General features: G+C 38.9%; 1 protein-coding gene across 1 annotated transcript in view; it reads left to right on the top strand.

Annotated features, from left to right (window-relative positions):
* The window catches only part of LOC117300102 (RNA-binding motif, single-stranded-interacting protein 1-like), a 29,766-nt gene extending 8,677 nt beyond the window's left edge, over positions 1-21,089 (top strand). Inside the window, exons 3-10 of the mRNA XM_033783795.1 lie at positions 10,551-10,711; positions 12,501-12,562; positions 13,159-13,318; positions 14,135-14,294; positions 14,990-15,103; positions 15,702-15,785; positions 19,485-19,685; positions 20,922-21,089. Of these exons, the coding sequence (XP_033639686.1) occupies positions 10,551-10,711; positions 12,501-12,562; positions 13,159-13,318; positions 14,135-14,294; positions 14,990-15,103; positions 15,702-15,785; positions 19,485-19,643 (900 nt within the window). The 3' untranslated portion in view covers positions 19,644-19,685; positions 20,922-21,089. The remainder of the gene's footprint in view (positions 1-10,550; positions 10,712-12,500; positions 12,563-13,158; positions 13,319-14,134; positions 14,295-14,989; positions 15,104-15,701; positions 15,786-19,484; positions 19,686-20,921) is intronic.
* Positions 21,090-23,919: the final 2,830 nt, after the last annotated feature.

Raw genomic sequence — 23,919 nt, 5'->3', positions numbered from 1 at the left:
ATTTCCCAATAGTGCAGTGGTAGCTGAAGTGATCTAGTTTAACACATGAATGAAAGCAGATTATTAAAGATACAATCTTAAATACTTCATGAATATTGGAAGGTACGCTACACAAGGGATGGTTGCCTGATGAATTATTGAAAACTTTGTAAATGAGCAAGAAACGCTTGTGCTTGTTAAAGCTAGAGTAGTAGTACTGGGTGATCAACCATCTACATGGTAACAAACCTGTAAAAAATGGGGTTTAATCCATTGTGTTTTTCAGGAGAAAATGGGGGGAAAACTATTGCCAATATTCAGCGTTTTAATAGAATGTCCTTGATTTATAACCTATAAATCAAAATAAGCTGTTCTGGTTTTTGTAAGGTTATCACGTACAGTTTTCTCAAATATGACTCCATTTTAGGGGTGAAATATTTCACATAAAGATAAATGAGTATGAACTTCATAATCAGTGCGTTTGTGGACCAAAATTAAGCAATCCTTACCAATTCTGTAGGCCTATAAATACTGGAATGTTACCTTTGAAGTGATAAGACCGGGCAACCTCGGTAGTCTAGTTGGTAAGACGCTGCTCTAGAATTGCAAGGGTTGTGGGTTCGAACCCCACCTGAGTAATGTGCTTGTGATATTTTTTCACAGGACTCGGGAAAGTACTGAGCTAACACACATCGGTGTATGGGTAGAAACCAAAATTATTATTCTTTATCCCTGATGAAATTTTAACATCTATTAAGACCCTTCAACTTTGGAAGATGAAATCTGTAAGGGTATTCATAGGACTCGGGGCACCAAGACTGTGTGATAAAGGCAATGGGGAAGGCCTTGCCATCTACAATTTTACAGGTCTGCCCCCTCCCCCCCCCCCCCCCCTTGGAATGGTTCAAACGTTTGTGTTTTTAAGAGAAGATAAGTTGATGCGTGTATGCGCAAACTCACTTCCCAAGAACTTCCAGATAACAAAGTCATTACCCTCTTCCCAACATGTAGCCATTTTGTTCCATTCATTCCAAGGGTTTACTGCACTGGAATATACCAGACTTCTGTCAAGATGCGCTTCTGAAGGAATTTGAAGATACAAAACTGCATGCAAACACTCCCTTTAACCCAAGTGTTGACCAAACCAAAACTGTTTCCAAGAAGTGCAATGCACTTGCAATCCTATAGTAACTAATACAGACACATCAAGCACTGGATACTTGGTTCAAACAGGCCTCTGCACTTTTTTTTTCCCTCACCATTTGGAACTCTACAGATTCTGTACCTCATGAATTAGTGAAGTCTGGAAACTAGATTTTTCTCTTTGATAAGCAGTTGCACTTTTATTTCTCATTTGGAGTTGGTGGAGGGGAGGGGGGGGGGTTGCCTTTTCTTCCCTGTTGAATTCAGTAAGTTGAGTGAATTTAGACAATTTCCAATCAAGCAGCATGCATGATAAGGGGGAAATAAGGAACGAGGAAAGAGCAATTTCCGGATGTGTAAGAAGGAAACCACAGTTTGTATGCATTGATGGAACTCTGGTTTATGTTCTGGATTCTAAATAAGGTAAACTATGAAGTGACAGATTCTTACTCAGTGACAGATCCATCCACCCCCCCCCCCCCCCCCACCCTCCAAATCTTAGAACAGAAAGGGAGAGAATCATTCCTGGGCCCAATGCAATAGGAGACTTTGTAGACACTGGCGGCAGCAGACATAACGGTCCTTTTTTTTTGCGGCTCTGAGTGTGCGCGTGCTTGCTCAGTACTGCGCCCATAGGTCTGAGCATGCGCAATATTGTGAAAAAGGGCCGTCTAAAAGTCTCCCATTTCATAGAGTATGTAAGCACAAAAATTTGCTAAGCACAGAAAACTCTTGCTTAGCAAAAACAGTTTTCCTGCCAAAATACCGTATGTTAACCATTGCTTTTATGTGTACCCCACTCATTTCTTGAGCTTTATTTTCTGCTAAAAACTTTATAAACACTGTATAGCACACGGACATTGACCCCCCCCCCCCAAAAAAAAAAAAAAATGGCGGCACGCAACTAAGATAATTTTGATGATGACGTCAGGTGAATTGGGTTAATGGAAGCCAGTTTGCTGACTGCTGTTCCTTTCAGGTGGTGAATGGGAGTCTGTTTTTGCAGACCTGCCGACTAACCAGTATTCTCCATTGTTTTAACAAAAGACTAACATTCCTAGCTCGGAACCCCATTGTATTTAATGAAGTTACGTCATCAAACCTTTAAAGCCATTATACACTTTCGGAAACAGTATTGTCCAAGTCCCACACTTCGTGTGTCACAACTTATATATAAAATAACAAATCTGTGAAAAATTAGGCTCAATCGGTCATCGGAGTCGGGAGAAAATAACGGCAAAACCCACTCGTGTTTCCGCACGTTTCGTCGTGTCATGAGATGTGTTTAAAATAAATTCGTAATTCTTGCTATAGAGAATTGATATTGTTTTATTGTTTTCTCAAAAAGTAAAGCATTTCATGGAATAGTTTTTCAAGAGAAGTCTTTCACCATTACCTTCTGTAAACCCTGTAAATTATTTGTAAATCTGTGAACTTTTATTTATTTTGCTGTTCCGGAAGTGTATAATGGCTTTAATGAAGTTACGTCATCAAACCTTTTGTATTTACATTATTGTTATTACTTTGCAAATTAGTTTGTTTTGTCAACAACTTGGTTGAAGCTTTGTTGGATGACTCTATCACTGCATCTTGACCATGCTCCTGAAAATTCCTTAACCAGTATAACTGAAGCTCAAACATGTCAGTGGTCAGGTTCACCACAACCTTTTCCCCACGGTGGCTTTAAGGACTGTACGATCAGAATTTACAGATGGAATCTTTCACAGCATTTAATATCTAGTACTTGACTGTAACCAACTTGACATTTCCCAGACAGTTATCTCACCACAATGAAGCATTGTATTAAGAATTCACCACCATAAAAAAAAAAAAACATTTAAAGAAAATAAATACCATAGACTTGTCTTCCATTAGGAATAGATCAAAGGTGGGAGTGAAAATTGGACAGAGTGGAATTTTATATTTACAGTCAAGTTGAGAGAGGGAAGCCTTTTGTTGGGATCTAATACAATACTTGCTCTGTCTTCAACACTTCCACATTCCATATCACCACATACCTTAAAAGACCTGAACCTCTCTCTGTCCACCTAGAAATTTACTCTGAAACGAGTAGAATTTATGGGTTTTTTTTGTTAGTTGATGGGCTCTGGGTTTTGTCAACTGTCCTCCCGATGGAGGACTGAAGTATTTTGACATTTTGAAAGAAATTTCATAATGATGAATCCACTAGTAAGGTCTTGACATTTGGGAGTTGATGAGCTCTGGATAAAATTGGTTACTTTGGGGTTATTCACCATTAGTTTATCCAAAATATTATGTTGTTGAGGGATTTGCTCTTAACTTTTCTGTGACTAGCTAGCAGGACCAAGTTGTTTGTCATTCCACTGGTTTGTCAGGTTTGTCATTAGTCTATATATTTCATTAAGAATAGGGATGTTTTCAATAGTGAACTTGCCAGCCGAACAACTTGAAGTAAATGTTAACTGTATTTTTACTGGCATTTGGGCAGCGGAACACTATTAAAGGAGAAGGCTGTATAAAAAGTAGTGGCTTTTACTTTTTGGGGTTTGATAAAATAAAAGGAAGTATTTTTACCAAGGCTGTGTCCGGCTGTTGCTTAGCGCATGACTGCTGCTGTTACTAAGGGTGGGGCTGCAGAGGTTACTAAGGGTGTGGCTATAGTTGTTGCTAAGGGTGTGGCTATAGTTGTTGCTAATGGTGTGGCTGCAGTTGTTGCTAATGGTGTGGCTGCAGCTGTTGCTAAGGGTGACAGTGTGGCTGCAGCTGTTGCTAAGGGTGTGGCTGCAGCTGTTGCTAAGAGCAGCATATGCTCCATCACATGTTACCGTGGTGATTAAGCCAGAGCCACTGTTTTAGAACTAGCCAGACACATCTGTAGAGCTTTTATGAAGAAGACGTACTTCATTGGTTGTAATAACATGAAGAGTATGTTGCAGTACAAGAACTGTATTTTTTATTTTTATGCCATTCTAAAAATGGTTTGAAAACAGAAAATGAAATTCCAATGACAATATAGTATATAGTATGGATTTTTTTTATTGTTACTTAAATACACAAATTGCGTAATCCCCACAGTAGAATGCATTTTGGTATTGCATATCTAAAAACATGAAAATATACATTATACAAACTTACTTACGCACTAAAAAACATGTATACATTTCCTAACCACAAATTTGTCTCGCAATTCAATTTTTTTGTTAGGTTTCAATAGAATAAGAAGGAAGTCCTCAAGTTGTTTGGCTGACAAACATGTGTGTGGGGGTGTGCTGGTTGGTTTACACCTTCTTATTCCTGGATGGTTTACATGACAAATCCTCGGTCTGTTTTGTGTTGCTCATCACACTGCAGTATACAAATCATCTCCTGTGATGTTTGATCTAGTTCACATGCCAATTTAAACAAAATACTCCCCTTGTGTGTGTTCCTGATTTTGTTTGTTTCTCCACATGAATGGTGATGAATCTGTCTTCATTTTTATCAAGTCCCACATGTACAAAAACCATGACTTTCTATAAACTCCATCTAAAGGTGCAGAATATTTTCCCCAATATTGATTACACTCATTTTCTATGCTGTGATGCATAACGGATATTGGAATTATCTCATGTATCCTCTCACAAGACGCTCTACCTCTTGACCTACATATCGACTCCAGCATCTCAGACTACCCCCCCCCCCCTCAATCGACATCATGACTGATAACATGTCTGCCGACTACGGCAAGAGGTGTTGTTGAGGGCAGCCTTTGCAGTGAGGCATGTAATTGGAATCAGCTCATGGCCACGTCCTGAGCATCTGGTTGGCTCAGTTGGCTGGCTTTAACCTCTGTGGACACCCTGGTTCGAATCCCACTTTGGGCCAGAGCCTAGCCTGTGGATTGGGTTTTCAGTCCACATGGGCCCAATTTCATAGAGCAGCTTAAGAACAAAATACTGCTTAACAATTTTCTGCTCACAAGTTGAACTTGTTACATGGTTGTTTGGCTGGTAATCTTCTTTTTACAGCCAATACCTCCATAGACTTCTACACGTTGGTGAAGGGTTGGGATCAACATTACAACCTCTTTCACAAAATCTAGATTGTTTTAAGAGGAATATCAATTCCTACCTTTCAGCTCCCCTGAGTAATTTCATCATGGTTTCTTTTTGTAGCCCCTTTCCAAGAGTCGCTTTGAAGCTGGTTTTGGGAGAAACTTGCGCACAGAAACAAACAAACAAACAAACAAACAAACAAACAAACAAACAAATACCCCAACAAACAAACAAACAAACAAACAAACAAACAAGTGAACACACAAACAAAAACTTAATATACAGTTGTTTATAGTTGTTTATAGTTGTTAAACACCAAATGTGTACTTTGTCTTGAATGGGGTAATAACAAGATGGGTGTGTCTTATAAAGGTCATAAGTGCATCCTTGATGGACTTGAGTGTCACTCCGGGAATGTAGCACTGAATCATGCTGTGATACCTGAATATAACCGATCGACACCAAAGGCTCCATACTCAACAAGATTGAATCTTCTGACTCTGTGAATGAAATTAAAAGAGAAAATCTTATCTAATTTTGTTTTGCTCAAGTAGCCTTCCTTGATCAAGTTTTCACAAAATTAGAATGTAAAAATATACATTTTTTACCAATTTCAAAAGTGCAAAAAAATGCATAAGCAATTTTTTTTGAACATGCAATTATTACTTCAAAAATAAATCTTAAATGTTTTTGTTTTGTTCAAGTAGCTTTCCTTAATCAAGTTCTCACCAATTTAATAAATGTATTGGCCTTTTTTTTAAAACCATGCCACTATTGTGGAGTGGTTGTTAAATTGTTCAAATATTTTGGGAGATGTTTTATTTTGGAACAGCAGTGATGTATGAATAATCAATGAAGAGGCCATTGGCTTGACTTCATCATTTCAAATTTCCATCGTGGGTTTTTTTTTTGCCGGTGAATTTGATTGATTAAGCGTTGATTAAGCGTTGAACGGTTTTCCTTTGGTTTTAAGAAGTTTCAATTGTTGTCCATAATATAAAAGTAATTGGAAATTTAATAGCGTGGACAAATTCTGCATTATGATGAATGCTTTCTGTGTGTTCAATTTAAAACTTCTTTGTGTTAAAATTCAACAATATCAGAATTGCTTTTTAGTGTTAATGAAACGGCATCTTTGAAGTTTGCTGGTATTATTTTTGTGCGGACCCTGAGCAAACAGTGCCTCTGGTGATGAAAAAAAAACCACACAAAAACCACACAAAAACAACCAAGACAAAAAAACAAGCAAACAAACAAACAAACAAACGATCAAACCTTACTGAAATTTAGTTTATAAAGTAATAAACCGCAAGGGACATTGACTGGGCAATTTTTAAAACAGTTTGGGGTTTAACAAACAAATATTCACCAGAGTGGGATTTGAACCTGTGACCTCCGGGTTATCATGCAGCCGCTCTTCCAACTGAGCTATCTAGCCCTAAGCTTAGCAGTCTCCCTTTTTTCTCAATATCTTTGTTCGGGGTGCCAGTCAGAAGCCATTCAACCCGTAACTGCTGTACAGTCTGGGATCACACCACAAGGAAGCCTGGGAAGCGGCATTTCAAGCGGCATGTCAAGGAAATTTTAAGTTATAACTCTTTGTTACAAATTTCAAAAGTCAATATTGTGAAATTTGTTGGGTTTAATTTTTTTGAGGTCATGTTAAAAACCTATAGTGACTGGTGGAACAAGGAATGTAATTGTATAAGAAAGGATTGTATGACATCAAATTTGGCATCAAGCCAATCTGTTGTTGTTTTTTGAGACCCTGCAGAATTCTTGTCCTTGTTGTGGGCAGTCTGAGGTCATCTCAGTGGGGGTTGTGGGATGGATACCTTGAGATGTGAGCCATCTTATATCCTGTGAGCCATCTTATATCCTCCTCCATCGGTTCATCTTTTATTAATCTGTGTTCTTGGGTGTCGTCTTGTCTGTCGGTGAATAATGGAGCTGTATGTTTTCGTCTTTGATCAACAGGAATCGGATAGGATCATTGAGGGTTGTGTGTCAGTCAGATTGATCAACTGAATGACTTAAGGTCTTCTTGGAAACGTACGTGACATTGTCTCGGAGATGTTTTCTCAAGGAGGGTCACACACTCGATCAGTGGCTGGTTTAATAACAGTTTTCTCAACTTGAGGAATGGTTAATATGTGCTGAATTACTGTCTGACCATTGGGTGTCACCCACTGTGGTTTTGAATGATAGAGCATGCAATATGGTACCAAGTGGTGAATACATCTACACAGTACAGTCAACCCTCCTACTGTAAGGCCGTTCAATTGATTTCGGCCCTATATATAAACTATGCCAGACTCATGGGAGCAAGTGGTGAAAACACAGTACACTGTTCAACCCTCCTACTATCCGACCATTCAATGTCACCAACTGTGGTTTTGATTTAGGCCCTTTATATAAACTATGCCAGACTCATGGGAGCAAGTGGTGAAAACACAGTACACTGTTCAACCCTCCTACTATCCGACCATTCAATGTCACCAACTGTGGTTTTGATTTAGGCCCTTTATATATGCCAGACTCATGGGAGCAAGTGGTGAAAACACAGTACACTGTTCAACCCTCCTACTATCCGACCATTCAATGTCACCAACTGTGGTTTTGATTTAGACCCTTTATATAAACTATGCCAGACTCATGGGAGCAAGTGGTGAAAACACAGTACACTGTTCAACCCTCCTACTATCCGACCATTCAATGTCACCAACTGTGGTTTTGATTTAGGCCCTTTATATAAACTATGCCAGACTCATGGGAGCAAGTGGTGAAAACACAGTACACTGTTCAACCCTCCTACTATCCGACCATTCAATGTCACCAACTGTGGTTTTGATTTAGGCCCTTTATATAAACTATGCCAGACTCATGGGAGCAAGTGTTGAAAACACAGTACACGGTCAACCCTCCTACTATCCGACCATTCAATGTCACCAACTGTGGTTTTGATTTAGGCCCTTTATACAAACTATGCCCGACTGGAATGCGGGACATATGAAATTCCGTGAGGAACTTAACGAACTGCTCGACCACACACACAGCGCGCGAGCGCAAAACGACAAAAAAGGGAAATAAAGGCCATTAAAAAAAATGATCTTATCATAACAGATCAACCACTTATGCTATCATTTTCGTTCGTTCTCCTTCAGACAGTTTGATTTGTATACTATTCTCTCATATAAATTGTTTGTTTTTTAAAATGTATTTGTCCCCGGCATTTCGTCAAAGTATAAAAGAAAAACCGTTTTCCCTGGCCCATACTCCTGCGCGCAAAGTTAAAAAATGTGTCTGGAAAGTGACACAATCATACTGCGTGTTCTCTCATAACTCAGCAACCATTGCGACGAAATGTTCCGTTCGCGCAGTATACAACATTCCCAAGCCTTGCCTAATACTTTTCCAAAACTCATTGCGATTGGTCAACATTAACCACCGGCACTTTGACGATGACTTTTTCTTGGCCAATCAAAACTTATTTTAGAAACGTACAACCGCGTGCGCCTGCCTATTGATCACACACAAGTTTCGTATTGACCTTGTTTGTGACTGTGCTCTGTACTGAGTATTGGCCACGCGCGCTGTGTGAGAGCATACTTTGTACGTGGAGCATTCATTTTGTGTGGGAAATTTAAGTAATACATTTTTGTGCACGTAAAATTCATATGCATGTGGTGAAAACACAGTACATGGTCAACCCTTCTACTATCCGACCATTCAATGTCAGCTGTGGTTTTTATTTAGGTCCTTTATATAAACTATGCCCGACTGGAATATGGGAGCAAGTGGTGAAAACACAGTTCACGGTCAACCCTCCTACTATATGACCATCCAATGTTGTTCACTGTGGTTTTGAGAAATTATTTGGTGAATGCATCCACAGAGTACAACACATTTGGTTCTGTACACAGTTAGTTTTGTGCACAGTTGTGCCACCATACATAACCTGTGCTGATGAATGGTTTCTAAGGGTTGGTCAGCCCGCTGTAAAACGTTAGCAAGAGTAAGAGTAGGAGGGTTTTAAATAGATTGTAGGAGATTTGATGGAGATATGTTTACCGGGCAGATGTTCAAAGTTCCATTCCTCAAGAGACACTGGTTTACCTCCCATCGGAAGTATGTCTCGTTGAATTCACAAGATGGGGAAATTATTATGATTCGTCTGTCATTTAGCGCTGGCTGATTGCCCTGTAGAGACACCCACTGGAATGGTTGACACCCGGGCGACCCTCACTGTACCATATCATATCTCACTGGGGCTAATTACATGGCGCTGCGTTGCAGCTGATACGGATTGTCTCATTGCGATGTATCTATCCAGGATAGAAATCAACCCTGAGGCCAAATAATTAGTTATAAGATGCATCCTGAGAGTAGCTTATACTATGATTAGTCCCATGCAAAGTAGAGGGAGTGAATTTCCCGCTCAAATCTCTGGCCATGTTTTCCCTTTCTGGACTTTAAACTTCCGAAGTATTTGTCCATCCTGCTGGTATTTCCTCCGACACTGTTTCTAAATTATTATTATTATTTTTTTTTTAAGTTACTCCAGATTTTTGATCTCATAAAATGTACCCTTTAGAAACTGTTCCTTTCTGTATAACTATCACCATAACACCCAGACATTACTAATTTTAAAGCGACTTTGGGCCACTTGTTGTTGCAGGATTAATTTTTGTAAAACCCATCATGGAGCACTACAAATGGCCTTGATAGAACATGTTTTTGGTAACTTTCTTGCAATTTAAAGATGCTATGTCAGATTTTTGGCCGATTTGACCCAAAAATTTTGATTTAAAATTCAATAGGTATTTTGATGGGGGTCGAGAAAGTTACAACCTTTTATTTGAGCGATTGCTCGAAAAAGTCCGCCAATTATTAGTAGCAATGAAATAAACTGCTCAAAATTAGTTTTTTTGTCGGGATCCCAACAATATATCACGTGACCAATTCTTAAGTGTTTTATAAGAAACCTTTTAAATTTTTGTCATGGTTCCTGACCATTGAAAGTAAAAGTTGAACTTTTTTTCGTTAGAGCGGGTGATACTCTTTGAAATATTTTTAATGTTTAAAAATCTATTTTTTAATGTTTGGGGCCAAAAATCTGACGTAGCATCTTTAATGATTTTGTTTTGTATTTCTTTTTATCTTTGTATTTTTATTGCCATGCCTGTAATTGGTAGTTTTTCCGGTGATGGTATGATGAAACAAGATGTAATATATTATAAATGTAATAATATAAAATCACAAAAATCTCACTCTGTCTTTGGTAGAAACATAGTTGCAAATGAAAAAATATATATATATATGCAAAGAAACACAGCCAGATGCTCCACCATGAAGAGGAAACATAAATTTCTCATCAAGATTTGTTTTCTTCATTCCTGTCTGTTTCCATAGCAACAAGAACAAGATCCCACCAATCTGTACCTGTCCAACCTTCCCAAGAGCTACGATGAGAAAGAGCTGGAGAACATGCTATCGCCTTACGGTCACGTCATCAGTACCCGGATACTAAGAGACAGCCAAACGCAGCTCAGTAGAGGGGTGGGATTTGCAAGGTGAGATTTATACTATTCAGGGTCCAATTTCACAGAAAACACTGCCTTAAAAATCTCTGCTGAGCAATTTTTAGCAGGATACCAGTCACAAATTGTACATGTAACATCATGTTTTTGAGTGGTAACCTTGAAAATGTTTTTTTAAAATTCTACTAAGCAATTTTTAGCTAGCAGGATAGCAGTCAGAAATTGTACATGTGACATGGTATTTTTGGCTGGTAGCCTTATTATGGTTAGCATAAGTTTGTTTGATTGAGCTATTATTGTGCTTAAGCAGCTCTTTCAAAATGAGCCCGGGGCCTGTCTCAAACCTCACCTTGGGCTCTGTCGCGAGCTTGGGCTCTGCACGCTGGTTACACACCGAGTATGAACCATCCTTTGGCCCTATACATGTACAGTTGGAGTTTGCGTTGGTTTGAACACCAGCCGACAAAACCGGAGCCCAAGCCGAGGGTTGAGAAACGCCCTCAATCCCCCTCCAAAGGGCATCCAGGTTGGCTCTGTGGTTTCACCCACTGCCTCTCATCTAAGTTAGCCTGGTTCGAATCCCACACGAGACACTATGTAGATTGGGTTTTCAGTCCCTACCTTGGGGGGTTCATGTGTTGCGGGTGCTTTTAAAAGAACCCAGTACACTTGTTCTGAAGAGAAGGGGTTTCCACTGGTGTTTCTGGTATGTTTGGCTGCAAGTTGCTCCACAGCGCCTTGTAAAGGTGCTTTTAAAAAGAGTCTCATCATCGTTCAAACATAGCCTACCATACCAGACACAGGGCTTTGAATCTAGTGGCGAATAGGGCTGTATAAAAAACCTGATATTATAATTAATGAATAATCTTGCACATTTTCTGTAAACAAAAGTTATGTTGAGTTGAAATGAAGTGGAGTATTTTGATGGATTTTGGGTGGCTCATAATCAAAACAGCAAGATATGGTGAATAAAAGGAGCTCAATAACTTTGCCTTTTAGTGACCCTCTTAGTGGTCTCAGTAATGGTCTAAGAGCAGACTCTGAAAGATGCCAGACTCTGATGGGACCAGACTCTTTGCTTTTAGCCGCTGTTAAAAAGGCACACTTCATCATTCATTCATTCATCCATTCATTCATTCATTCATTCATTTTTATTAAAAAACCAACTGGCAGCACGAAGCTGAATAAATAATGTGGCATTACAAGATAACAATATTGATCAAAATTGCAGAGATAAAATACACAAAAATTGCACCACCGCGGGGTACATAGGAACATTATATAAGAAGACGACAATAAGTAAAAATCAATATTAGATAAACCACTAAAAGACTCTTAAAAAAATGCACAGGGTGTTGTGGGAACCCTCTTATACACTGAAACCCCACTATGGAATAAACCAGCTAAAAAAGAGTAACCCTAGCAGTTAAAAAACTGAACAGATGACAAAAACAGTGATGGCAAAAATGGGAAAACAAATTTGATAAAACAGAAAGGATTTACAAATAAATACAGGATGATAGAACTAGCTGATTGAAAACAACTTACCAACCAAAAGGACCTATGGTATAAATGAATAAAACGCTTTGACCCTAGCAGAGTCTCTCCCGAAGCCTAAAGACTCTGCTATGGTCGAAACGACAGGACATACATCTGATCGAGTTACTCTTTTCTGATAAAGAAAGTTTCAAATTAGAACACTACAAGTGTTACAAAATGTTATATTAAAAACAAAAACCAAAGAAATCTTGTTGAAGTTTTTGTGTGGAAGAAAACTTATGCATATTATAATTGTGTTTTTAATTTTTTGTTAAACCAACAGAATGGAATCTAAAGAGAAGTGTGAAGAAGTGATCAAGCGTTTTAATGGTTACCTAGTACCTGGTAAGTAAGAGTTGATGTTATAAGTCATCTAACGCCCGTTCAAGGATTATGAACAAATATAGTAACCATAACCAACAAGACCGATGACCGATTTGGATACAGGATGCAGGCGCATTATATTTTCCATTTTTACGAGCTTGATGTGATAACAAACTTATCTGCAGTATGCAGAGTTAGAACAGTGCAATACGTAGGGTGTGATTTAGGTTTATATCACCTCTACTTCACCCCTCCTCTCTTTTCTTTGGCTCTCCTACAGGCCAGTTAGCTCTCTGACTATGCAAGTTTGTGTACACCAAACAATAACTCTAAACACTAACCCCTTCTCCTCTTTGGCTACCTTAAAGGCCAGGAGCCCTTACTATGCAAGTTTGTGAGTAGTACCAGACCCAAACACTGACCCCTTCTCTTCTTTGACTACCTGACAGGCCAGTTAGAGCCCTTATTATGCAAGTTTGTGAGTAGTACCTGACCCAAACACTGACCCCTTCTCCTCTTTGACTACCTTACAGGCCAGTTAGTGCCCTTGCTATGCAAGTTTGTGAGTAGTACCTGACCCAAACACTGACCCCTTCTCCTCTATGACTACCTTACAGGCCAGTTAGAGCCCTTACTATGCAAGTTTGCCGATGGTGGCGTCAAGAAAAGGAACCAATACAACAAGCAGCAGCAGCAACAGACGGCAGGAGGCATGTGGCAAGCACAGCGGCCCGACCAAAGCCAGCTATCGTACGATTCCGTGTACCAGAGGAATGGGTAGGTGTACAAAAAGATTGCAAACAATCTGACCTACTTTTATTCAACCAAAAAGGTCAAAATAACAGGAACTTAATTGATTTTTTCCCTACGATTTTAAACCAAATCCAAATTTCTTGTTTCCTATTATTCTCGAACAATTTTACAAGCAAAAAGTTTTTCAAAAGATCAACAATAAACGGCTGGGCGTATGGTGATGATTGGTATCTGGGGTGCGTTCCACTCGCACAAGCGTTGCCAACAGTTGCGCACGTTCGCCAACAATTTCAAGTGGACTGAGTTGTGTGCTGCCACCGTTGGCGAACGTTGGCGAATCTTAGGCGAACATACTTCTGAGGTGTTGGCGAGTGGTTTTAAAAATGGCCGACAAGCATACGGTATTACTTCTTTGTCACAAACATAATTACATTGTATTTTCGGTGATTTATAATGAAGATTTAATGTAACAAAGTAGTTGAAGAAATGATGTCGAATAGTGGAATACATAAAGCAAAAACTAAGTTTTAAAAAATACTACGTACGGTGCGCGCCATCTTCCTTTCAGGGCGCCGCCATATTGACATCGCGTAATTTCACGGGTTAGTGGTGAACTTCACGGGTTAGTGGTGAATTTTTGCTTCTGCGCATGCATACTCCAAGTTACTGCGTTCAACAAGGCTAGCGCAGAAATTCGGCACTTGCACGTAAGCGGGGAATTGTTATCGTACGCGCAGAGGTCGGCGGTAATCAAAGCCATGAAATTGGGCCCGATTATACTCCCACCATTCAAAGTTTTAAAATGTGCTTAATTTTTTATATTTTTCTGTCCTTATACAGCCACAACCTTGGTAACACCGTGGTAGCCCACCAGATGATCCAATCTCCATACACCCTAGGCTCACAACCCATGGCTTATCCCATCCAAACCAACACGACAGGCTGGATGCAGCCTTCTGCCTCGCCCTACATCGTACACACTCCAGTTAGCTCACACATGGTAAATATCTTATCCATCAGTCTACCACCGGGGAATTCATGTGTCCATTAAGCGTTGCGGTCATGCATGAAAATGAAAACGTTGAACACACAATTAGAACATTCTATGCATTCATAATTTATCATTCATTAAAAATGAGCGATTGATCATGAGGGATCTTGCAGACCGGAGACTAAAGCCTGGTTCATACTTTCTTGCGAATGCGAATGCGATGACGTCACATATTCGCAACAAATAATTCGCAGCAGTTGAACTGTGCTCAACTTTTGTGAAACATTCGCTGCGAAAACAGAGATGTGACATCAAATTTGCTTCGCATTCGCAGGAAGTATGAACCGGGTATGAAAAGTGTCTAAATTAGGAACAAGTAGCGGTTTTCCAACTTTATTTACCATTGAAACTCTAAGTTACAAACTGCTTACTAGACCCATGGCCCAACTTCATAGCACAAAAAGTAAATAACTTTGCAACGGGGATAAAGAATTCTAACTTTGGTCTTAGCAATATACACCGATGAGTGTTTACTCAGTACTTTCCTGAGCTCTGTGCTAAAATCACAGCCATGTTACTCAAGTGGGATTCAAACCCACGACCTTTGCAATTCTAGAGCAGTGTCTTAGCAACTAGACCACCGAGATTGCCCGGTTAACAGCGACCTAATAGATGCCGTGTTCTTTTATGAATTGTTTTCTCAGGGTGGTTCTATCATCACACAGTCCCCAGGTATGGAACATGGACTAGGGATGCAGAGTACAGCTATGATGCCACAGATTACACATCAAATGAACCAACTTCAACTTGCTGGATCGGTAAGATACACTCATTGGTCCAACCGTTAAATCAAGCACTTCTACTTGTTCTCCAACTGTTTGGAATTTTTGTTTTAGTTATGACCCCATTAAATATAGCAGTGGTTTCTTATAACGTGATCATCCATCACTTAGTGATGCTCAACGCGATTCAACAGTCTGTATTTTTCCTGCAATGTATTGTGGAGCTACGTTTTTGAATTACGAGTCCAATTCTTTTTTACGTAGCACCATGTAATGTTTTATAAGGTGCTGTGGCGCAATTTGCAGCCAATCAAACCATGAACACCGGGGCGAACCCCTTCTTTTTTCAATAAGTGAACTGGGTACTTTTACGTGCCTTACACAACACAAATGACAATGGTGTAGATAAGCTTATTTGCCTTGCTGTTAATCATCGATCGTGGACACACACCAATTGTTTGAAGTTTTGCAAGTTTGAATCTTGAGTTTTTTTTTAAGAGAGGTTCTTAATGTTTCTGGATTGCTTTGGCTGCCCACTGAAACACATTAGTGTGTAGTTCACTATCCCTAGCTATTTAAATGGGTACTGTTGCAAATTGTTCATTTTTATTGTAATTCTATGTTCTCCTTACAGTACATGCCTGCAACCCCCTACACCCATATGGGCCAGCAGACATACGCCCATGGGACCACGGTTCTTCAACCTGTTGCTGTAGAGGTAAACGAAAAACAATTCAATGAGTAAAAATTTAAGAAAAGTTGAGCTCCCCAAAAAGAGAAGAAGAAAACTAGAATAATAACAGTTATAAAGAAGCTTCAATCCAATTTGTTTCCATATACTCATAAAAGGCAATGGCTTTTATCATTTTCCCTCTCTTCATGTCGGCAGTAGAGGGCCTTTTCCCAAACCTAGGATACGGCTCCTGAGTTTTGGAGCAGTGTGCATTCTGCCTACTGCTCCAAACATCAAAATGAACCAATGAGCCAGAGTCTGTGCGTAAACCGAGGTTTGGGAAAGAAAGCCCCAAGTCTCTTTTTTTTACATTTTCCCCACGAAAAATCACATGTTTATATACAATTCCTAAATAATCTAAGAAGAACCTGAATTTGATTCTAACAAAATATGGATGCATAGGTAGCCATTGTAGTGACACACACCTCTAGAAACATTGTGCAAATTGTGTCAATCCTCTTTGAAACTAATGAGCACACAGGCTTTCCCTGAGTTATTCAATGCACGGACACTTTCCTTTGACATGCCCGCTCTCATGGCCTAAAATATTGAAGGCAATACCACCGAAGGTCACAGTCCTCAATTGGACACACCTGATGGTCTGTGGCCATTTTTGTAGGCCTTGTATTTGACTTGAGCTTGTCTCTCTTAGCCTTTTTAAGATATGTTGGACACTTTAGTGTACACTGTTTGGTTTGGGTGTCTGAAGGCCGAGTCACACTGCAGCGATAATGAAAAACAATGACAATCACGACGCGAAGAAAACACATTCTATTGGTTGAAGTTGTGCGTATTCTGCGTGGAGCAATTCAATCAATAGAATACGTTTTCTTTGCGCCGTGATCGTTATCGCTCTCGTTATCGCTGCGGTGGGACTTGGCATTAGCAGACAAATTAACCAAAACATATAGTGTCATATAGTGTCCACCATATCTCGGAATGGCTAATAGGCTCATTTGGCTATTTTGATACCCTGTGCTGAAACCAAATGGCTTCAAAATCGCTGGTCGACCCAAAGCTAAAGCTGAAGATCTTGTTTCTATCTAGTAACCAGAATAAAGTTACCAGCCAAAACACAATGGCACAAATACCATGTGTGACTGATATCCTGCCCATTTCTGCCAAGCAGGAAATTGCTTAGTAATATTTTCTGTTTAAGCAGCTCTATGAAATTGGGCCCTGGTCAAAGCCAAGACTCTGATGCAAATAATTGTTCATGAAAAGTCTTGAACCAAAACACTGTTTGCAAAGTTGTGTCAAAATCATTTCCTACTTCTTTTTTATGTTGAAATAAGTTTTGATTGAGCATGGATTTCCAGCCCTTTTGTGTGTAGAAAATTGCAGTTGGTGCCCTTTGTTTGCTTGCGCTGTTGATTTGACTTGTGTTTATATAGAGTAACAGCTCTTAAGGGGTGTGTATAGGTTTGGTAATTACTCCTAACATTTATGGCAATAAAAACGTACTTGGTGAGAAGTACAGCAGCTTTGTAATCCTTTTTGAGAAACTTACAGTTCAAAGTATTGCAGTTTATGGAAAAAGATATCACTTTGTCAATTTGTCATAAAAATTTCAATCTGAGAATCGTTACTGACAGTAAAGTTTCTTAGATTGTGTGTACATAACCGCTTTTCATTTTCTGCAATATCTCAAAAAGACTAGCACCTTTTGAAATTAAAGTTTGACAGATAAGTCATATGGCTGACATGTACATCTACAACTATATAGGAATGAAACAAACAGGGGGTTCCAATTACCAAACATTACAATCCGTTTAAGAAAATCAACAAATTATTTAGTTGTATTTTTGCCCTGACTGATGTATGATCACAAGGCACTGTATGCCCAGCACCTTTTAAGCCTTCGGGAGAATATTCATGTGTGCCTTCCCAGGTCAAAATTCCAGTTGAACCTAGTTAACTGGGGTCAACTGGTTCAACTGGATAGTGATCAAACTCGTCCATTTTCCATATTAACCAACTGGTTTGGACTAGGTTTAACTGTGTTCAACTAGGTTGAAATTATAAACCAGTTGGTCTCTGTCCATTTTCCATATTAAACCAACTGGTTTTAACTGTGTTTAACTAGTTTATCAACTGGTTTTCAACTAGTTCCAGTTAAACCCAGTTTAACTAGGTTCAACTGGAATTTCGACCTGGGTTGTGTTGGAATGGAACTCTCCACCTACTGCATTCTTGAAAAGATGTCTTGCAGATGGTCTGTCGGGTCCGATTTCAGGTGCATTTTGCCGCTGACTTGGAAAGCACTTAGTATACAGGGCCCAAATTCATGGGTGCTTAAGCACAAAAAGTTACTAAGCATAACAAAGTTCTGCTTACCAGAATAAGTTTACCAGCTAAACTACCATGTCACATGTACAATTTGCAACTGGTATCCTGCTCATTTCTGTTTAGCAGACAATTGTTAAGCAAAATGTATTGCTTACGCGGCTGAAATTTTGGCGCAGGTTGTGTGTTCTAAGCAAACATCAGTCGAAGGTATTATACAGGATTGGTAGAGGTGGCAAAATAGTCGCTGACAGTGTTCATGTTTTGTGTCATCAACCATAAACATAAAATAATAAACCTGTGGGAATTGTTGCCTTAAATATTGTGCGAGGCACGAGAAAATAGTTTTAAAAAGCATCCACAACAGTACTTAATGTTGGTTGTAAGAACTGGAATCGGCTATTGCGTTAAGATTTTCAAACACAGTTTTCTTGAATATGACTCTTTTTGAGGGAAATATTGCACAGGAAGAAATGATTCTGGTATGAATTTCATAACCAGTAAGCTTTTTGAATGAAATTAAACAATCCTTGGGGTTTTTATGCTTGTCAATCCTGTGTAATACCTTTAGGAGCAAAGTGAAATATTTTTCTTTGCTTTCCAGATTGCAATAGTAACTTAATAGTTGTTGAAATTAGTGTAGATGTTTTCCTATCTTGAGAATGCATGCTTAGTGTAGCTTTTATCCTGTTCATAACTGTTGTTTACACTAAGCATTCATCCATTGCGTTTATAATATCATACAAACAAGTTGCAGTAACTTCTTGCAAACTGCTACTAGTTGCACGAAGTTTGAAGCATGTGGGGTTGTTCCCATCTACATGTATGGTTACCCGATTAAGAACCATTGATGTGTTGACATAGGCAGAAGAAGCATGAGCCCAATTTGGGGTTATAATTCACAATTTTGCCCCTTGGAAAAATAATGACCAGTCATGAAGAACATGCATTGCTATAAACAATCGTGTAAAGAAAGGTAAATGAGATAGATTCTAAGTGCAGCTAATTATTGCTTTAATGTTGAAAGATCTGCGTCAATACCCATCTCGGTTTGCCATCCCTTCAAATCAATGCACCCCAAAACCGAGGCTGGAAGGAAAAGAAATTAGTCTGGTTCTTTTTTTTCTGTCATTGTGTACATAAAATAACATGTTATGAACAGGATACCATGTAGATGTCGTTGAATGTAGTGTAGCACGCTGTTTATCACCCCTTGCTCTCTCTTTATCCCCATCTCTTCCCCCCCTCCATGTCTGGCACTCCTTGTGCAATGTGGTCTCCATCCATCACTACCATCCCTGGTGTATGTTGCTTCTGTCATCTTCATCTTGGTCAAACCCTGTGATACACCCCCCTCCTCCTTGCGTCACATCAAACCCTCCCGACACCACTTTGTAGGAGATGTCTAGTGTCTCAGTACCATATGATGCCTCACATTCAACCCCTCAAACCTCCCACCCGTCTTCACCTCAGGAGCAAGTTGAGGACATGCACGCCCAGGGACAACCCCAGCAGTATTATGCAGCCGCGCCGGTGGTCACGGCCCACGCCAAATAGAGAGACAGATGCAGAAGGGGACATCAATTTTGTCTTAATGCCGTGAGTTTAAAGAATTCTTTGCAGTAAGAAAAACAGACATAACTGTGTGACCCCTAGTCCTGGAGAACTTTCACTTTCATAAAAAATTCTACAGTGATATTCTGGATTTAAAGGTCCAATTCAACCCAGAACAGACTGGACAATGGCCTTAAAACTGACATGATAAAACCAACATGATGAGTTCAAGAGCCAAAATATTTCAGAGGTATTTATGTCTCATCTTACGTCTTTTGTAAGAAACTACTAATCTCACTGAAGTAATGCATTTTCTTTTTTGGCCGCGAGTTTTTGATGTCTCAATTTCCAAATGCTGTTTGGAAAATTCATGTCAAGAGGCCATCAGCCATTTTGAAATCCCATTTTAGATTATGGTGCGTGGCCGGGCCGTTGGGCTCACTTGACTCAAGCTCTGGTGTTTCTTATCTGCAGAGTATGGGTTCATGTGCCATTCTCGCCACTAAAGGGGGACACTTGACCATTATAGCCTTGTCCTTCAGATAGGAATTACGCAGAGGCTACGGTACGGAGGCTATGGCCTCTAGTGCCCTGGTCTTGCCCTTTGTGCCCTTCAAAATATTCTCATAGACTTAACGACTTCACACTGTAAGTGCCCTTTGCAAAATGACAATGGCCTTGTTCTCTCAAAGATGAAATTCCTGGCCTGATAAATTATATCATGTGACATGTGTGATTGGCAAAATGGCGTCATGAACTTTTATTTTGTAAACCATCAAAAGAGCCCAGAAGTAAATCGGGTGAAAAATGATTGACTGCGTTCTATTTGTATAGTTGCAGCAAACTCGGACTGTATGGTACTGCCACCATTTGTATTGTTCCCTGTGTATAACAACGTAACCCAGGTAAAAATTGCAGTTGAACCCAGTTAACTGGGGTCAACTGGTTCAACTGGATAGTGACCAAACTCGTCCATTTTCCATATTAACCAACTGGTTTGGACTAGGTTTAACTATGTTCAACTAGGTTTAAATTATAAACCAGTTGGTGTCTGTCCATTTTCCATATTAAACCAACTGGTTTTAACTGTATTGAACTAGTTTATCAACTGGTTTTCAACTAGTTCCAGTTAAACACAGTTTAACTAGGTTCAACTAGAATTTTGACCTGGGAAGTGAATGCATATTCTTTGTATACCAAAATGGGGCCAGACTATCCTGAATCATCTTGAATCCAAAATGGCTGCCTAATTCAGATTTGCTTATTTTTCTTGTTTTGCAGGTCCCGTCCTATTAAACAGAAAACACACTCCAAAGCAATCAAGTAGAAGATGGTATCGCCAGGAAATAGCTGTAAAATAATTGTAACTATGACCTTTGACCTCTACCTACAAGCAAAATTGCTGCTATGGGGTGTATATAACATTATCAACATTCTCCCCTTGGAAAGCAGGCTTTTTTTGGAAAGCAGAGATTTTTTTTCCATGACCATAAATACCATGCGAGTAATCAAATTTTTTTTCTAATAAAAGAGTAATGAAGTATAAAGTTGAGCTGCCGGAATGTTGCAGAGTTCCCTGGATCTATGATAGGAATTAAATTATTTATGAAACTCCTGGGCGATATTAAAGAAATATTTTATTTGTCCTTAGTAGAGTTTAAATTATAAACCCACCGTGTCCATTAACAGACAAATGGATTAAAAGAGAAGCCGTGCTGTTTAAAGTCATGGCGTAAAGTTTGGCAAGTAACCCTTGGCTCTAACGCAAGGTTGCTTTATTAGCGCAGTTGTTTTAGTAAGCAAACTCTTAAACGTAGATGCCGAAGAAGATATGTCTGGTTAAAGGGGGTTTTCAGTTTACCCTGACTAAATGTTTTGTCTGTTTTCCTTCCAGGAAAGGTAAATGTAAAGCTCTTCATTTTGAGAAGTGATTGTGGTATTCTTTGTTATGATTCTTTTTGACTTCATATGTTGCATTCCTGTGATAGATAGAGGATCGAAAAAGAAAATAGTACAACGATATTTTGTGTGATTGTCCACTTTAATTTAAATTAAATCGCATACAATTTTTTAAATAAATTGTTCCTTTTGCACTCAAGAGCTTAAAGTTCCGACTAATTATAAGCCAGTCCATTTCTTTGGTGTTGTAGACAACTGTCAAGGAATGGGTGTCGAATTTTTCGCCGGAAATGGTGATTAAAAAATGCAGAAGAGATTTTAAGGAATTTAAAACAAATATTATATGTAGAGTCTATTTTGCTATTTTTTCAAAGAAGGAGCTATTTTTAAAAATAAGATAAATGTGTCTTTTAAGATTTAAACAAGGCTCTGTGAAACTGCTCCTGTTAAGTGAGGATTAATTCGAGGGGGGCAGTGGCGTTCCTCTTAATAATTTTATCATGATTTGTAGGTAGGTTTTCACTCGGGTGACACAAACTGCTATAAACTGTTGTAGGTTTCTGTGAATAAGTTCATTGAAAGTTAGTGTCAAGTTGTTGTTTTACGTGATCAGCTTTTGATGTGATTCTTGTACAAAGTTAAAATTGGTATTGAGGTTAAAATGAATTTTTAGAGTTGCCCTGTGACATGGATAGAGTATTGCTAGACGGTTGGATTGGTTTAAATAAGATTCATTATTTTTAATGACGTTAAAGTTTTGAGTTTACATTCTTGATTTTTTAATTGCTTCGCCTAGGTCTTAGACTGCCTAGATGAGTTTGTGAAATTTTTAAGCAACAAATCTGATCGATTTTAATGATTTTGGGGTAACTAATTAAGAAGAAAAAAATGGTTAGGAAGCTGGTTTGAAAATGAGAGAAGTAAAAGGAAAGTTTAAAGTGTGACTCATCAGAAAATACCTCAGTGTCGTCGATAGAGAAATAATTTAGTGTTGATTGTAAAGAGTAGTTGTGTTTGGTTGACAAAGTTGACCCTTTTTGTGTTCTTATGTAGGGCTAGTAATTAATATGTAAATTATAAGAGACGTTAATATTTGACACAAACAAAAATCTATGCATTGAATGTAGGTAAAGGCATTCCTCGAAAGCAGACGATAAAAAAAAAGTAAAATATAAAAAAATGAAAAATTATTTAAAAAAAATTAAGTAAATATGGTGCTCTGATTTCAAACAAACAAATTCCAGTCCAATGTATGTAGCTGTAAAGTAGGAGTTGACAGTTGAGGGGTGAAAGGTCGCTTAGGTTGATGGTTCAAAGGTCACATATGATTGGTTTAAAAGATGGTTAGTTGTAAGATAATAGTAATATTTTTCATTGTGTAAAGAAAAGGGGGACACAATTGTTGATAACTTAGCGGCTGATAGAAGTCAGAGTTGTTCTACTTCTGATGATTATTTATGGATTGAGAAAGAAATCTAAAAGTTACCAAGTCACCTGGTATTATTACTCTGGCGCAGCTGACGAGAAAGTATTTAAACGCTGTTGAAATCTGATGAGGCGGAAAAAAGAAAAGAGTGTTTATTTGCCATTGTTTTAGTCAGAGAGCACCGGGGGGGCTACACAGAAAACTGTAACTATTTGTTTTTAATTAGTATTTGTTTACATTTTTGTTTTGTTTAGTTTTGAGGTCGGGCCGCCGTGGTTAAGAATTCTCAGGAAGACGTGCCCAAACGAACGTTGAATCAAAACTTGAAAATCTGGATGGGAAATGTGCTTACATTCCTACAGTACCACAACTAATCCAAATAATTGTTTGGTTTAGAAACACTGTTGAATCTAATACTTGTTATCTTCTACAATCAGCCAAAGCAAGTTTGAATTTGTTTCCTATTGACCCCTTGCATGCGCGTCACACGCGGCGACTGATGCCCCGCTCACCATGTTGGTGGGCAGTTAGGTTTACGTGTATTAACGCCGTGTCGCCTAAAATGCGCACTTCACTGCATAACGCACAGCATACTCTATGCATACAGTTATACAGTTGTATATGAAAACGCACAGTGACATTGCCCACCAGTATGGCGCATTCAAGATTATTCTGATGATGACAGCAGGTGAAATGGGTCAATAAAAAAAAAAAGAGTGAAGGCCAAACATACGCTGAAACCAATGAACAAACTGAACAACCTATCAAAGATTTTCACGAGACAATTCTTAGCAAGACTATTTAAGTCTTCCCTGTGGCCTTTAAAGGCATGGTTGGTTTTAGCGGTAAGTTTACAGTTTTCATTCTAAAAACTTTTGCATTCTCAGCCTGAGAATGCAAAGTTTTAGTTTTGCTTTAACGTAAAGTAAATACAACTTGATTATTTACCCAGAA

The sequence above is a fragment of the Asterias rubens genome, chromosome 15 (genome assembly GCF_902459465.1).
Source record: "Asterias rubens chromosome 15, eAstRub1.3, whole genome shotgun sequence".
Taxonomy (NCBI): domain Eukaryota; kingdom Metazoa; phylum Echinodermata; class Asteroidea; order Forcipulatida; family Asteriidae; genus Asterias; species Asterias rubens.
Note: the sequence above shows the minus strand (reverse complement) of the source record. Positions and strands in the feature narration are given on the sequence as shown.